The sequence below is a fragment of the Buceros rhinoceros genome, unplaced genomic scaffold, assembly GCF_000710305.1.
Source record: "Buceros rhinoceros silvestris isolate BGI_N320 unplaced genomic scaffold, ASM71030v1 scaffold29457, whole genome shotgun sequence".
NCBI lineage: Eukaryota > Metazoa > Chordata > Aves > Bucerotiformes > Bucerotidae > Buceros > Buceros rhinoceros.
The window spans coordinates 1,588-4,022 of record NW_010424398.1 but is presented as its reverse complement, the minus strand read 5'-3'; the positions used below and the strand labels follow the sequence as shown (position 1 = coordinate 4,022).

The following is a 2,435-nucleotide window of genomic DNA, read 5'->3' as shown; positions in this document are numbered from 1 at the left end:
CAAGGCCCTTTTCCTCACCCTGCTCTCCTGCTCTCTTTGCCTCCCTCAGGCTCGCAGCTCCCGGGCGCAGTGCTGTCTTTGCTATGATTGCAGCAGCAGCCGTCTCTACCCGCTGCCCGGACCCCTCGCCACACGGTTGAGCCGGGCTCCGCTCCCCGCTGCATGCCCCCCGCCCCGGCGCAGCATGGGCAGCGTCAGCAGCCTCATCTCCGGCCACAGCTTCCACAGCAAGCACTGCCGAGCCTCCCAGTACAAGCTCCGCAAGTCGTCCCACCTGAAGAAGCTCAACAGGTACTCGGACGGGCTGCTCCGCTTCGGCTTCTCCCAGGACTCCAGCCACAAGTCCAGCTCCAAAAGCAGCAAGAATGAGGATTTCTTTTACATCAAGGTCAGCCAGAAGCCGCACGGCTCCCACCGAGCAGACTATACCTCGCTTGCCGGCGGGGAGCTGGGCAGCCAAGCCGGGACGAGCAGCCTGGACTTCGGGACGCCCACGCCGCAGAAGCTGATGCCCTTTCCCAGTCAGCTGGAAGTGGTTAGTAGGGGAGATGATGCCCCCAGAAGTGTGTGGGGGTCCCACTGGGCTGCATCTGCCCTCAGAGCAGGTGCAGGTCCCACCACAGGGTTGTTCTGGTCCAGGAGAAGGCTCAGAGAAAATAGAGCATGCCAAGGAGGTGGGAGGAGAGGGGCAGCGGGGGCATGCTGAGGGCACCTGACCCCCTCTGCTCTCAGGGATTTGGATCAGCAATACGATCCGTGCCCTTTCGTTCCCAAACATGCTCTTTGCCTCCCAACAGAGGCTGTTTTAGCCATTAGCATCCTCCTGAGATTTTGGCCTTTGATGGAGCCCCGAGCCATCCCCACCACGGGGGTCTCATCCTTTGGGGCAGAAGGGATAGGGGAGAACAAATGACATGGTGTCGGTCTGTGCTGACGGGCTCTGCTCTTCTCCCCAGGCCGCAGAGAAGCCAGCTGTGCGACCAACCGCCTTCAAGCCGGTGCTGCCCCGGTCTGGCGCCATCCTCCACTCCTCCCCGGAGAACGGGGGTCACCTCTCCCAGCCCCTGCACCCCCTAGACAAAGCCAAGGAGCAGGAGCTGAAGCCGATGCTGTGCTCGGGGGGTCTCTCTGACTCTGGCAGGAACTCCATGTCCAGCCTCCCCACCCACAGCACCAGCAGCAGCTACCAGCTCGACCCCCTCGTCACCCCCATGGGACCCATCAGCCGCTTCGGGGGCTCAGCCCACAACATCTTGCAGTGTGCCATCATCCAGGACAGCAACATGATGAGCCTCAAGGCCATGTCCTTCTCCGATGGGGGCAACAAGATCCTCAACCCCAGCAAAGCCCCCCATCACCATGCTGCTGAGAAGACCACTTGCATCCGTTCACCCATCTCCACGGATGAGTCCACCATCCAGGAGCTGGAGCAGAAGCTGCTAGAGAGGGAGGGAGAACTGCAGGAGCTTCAGTCGAGCTTCGAGGAGAAGGAAATTAGCTCCTGCCAGGCTTATGAAGAGAAGCAGCGGCGCTGCAAGGAAGAGCTGGAGGGTCTCAAGCAGAAATGCAACAGCAAGCTCAAGCAAACCTCGCAGAAAAGCCAGCGGACGCAGCAGGTCCTTCATCTCCAGGTGTTTCAGCTGCAGCAGGAGAAGAAGCAGCTCCGGGAGGAGCTGGAGAACCTCATGAAAGAGCAAAACCTGCTGGAAACGAAGCTGAGGTCCTACGAGAAGGAGAAGACCAGCTTCGCCCCAGCGCTGGAGGAGACCCAGTGGGAGGTAAGTGGCACTGGAGCCCCAAGAGGTACCTTGGGCTGCCAGTGCTGAAAACAAACTGTGTGTGTGGAGGGCGAGAGCTCCAGCAGCCGCAGCTCTTCACCGTTTCTATACCTGCATCCAGCAGCACCACGGCAGGTCCGAGCAGAGCAGATGGCGCACACACTAAGCCCAGGCTGTAGGACATAGATGGTAAAGCCGAGGGGAGCCCTAGTCTGTCACGTTATAATTGAGTGACTCACTGCCCCTCTTAAACCCTCAGCCCTTCACATCACGTAAGAAAACAACTACTGCATAAAAACCCCGGCATTAGAATAACGCCGCGTTCCCACCCTCCAGCACGGGGTGTTTCAGGCTGCCGGCCCCAAAGGAGCAGTGAAGCTGCCTCCCCCCACGTAAACAGGGACTGCCCAGGCTGTGGTCGTTTATGAGAGAGCAGTAGAACCTTCCACCCTCTGCTTAAGCTTAATTTTCTCGCTGATTGGGTATGGCTGAACAAAGACCGTTAAACTGCTGAAAATCCAGAGGCGAGCCTGCTCACCTGCCTGAGAACGGGCACCGGTACTGGGCGAAGCGGAGCTGCTGCCCCGCGTGCTTCGAGTGGCGTGGGGCTCGACTCCGCTCCCTCGCCTGCCGGGATGGCTCGTACCACTTCCAGCA

General features: G+C 59.9%; 1 protein-coding gene across 1 annotated transcript in view; it reads left to right on the top strand.

The window, feature by feature from the left end:
* The first annotated feature begins 178 nt into the window (after positions 1–178).
* LZTS1 (leucine zipper, putative tumor suppressor 1) overlaps positions 179–2,435 on the top strand; it is a 3,798-nt gene continuing 1,541 nt past the window's right edge. The window contains exons 1-2 of the mRNA XM_010140793.1: positions 179–535; positions 957–1,778. Of these exons, the coding sequence (XP_010139095.1) occupies positions 185–535; positions 957–1,778 (1,173 nt within the window). The 5' untranslated portion in view covers positions 179–184. The remainder of the gene's footprint in view (positions 536–956; positions 1,779–2,435) is intronic.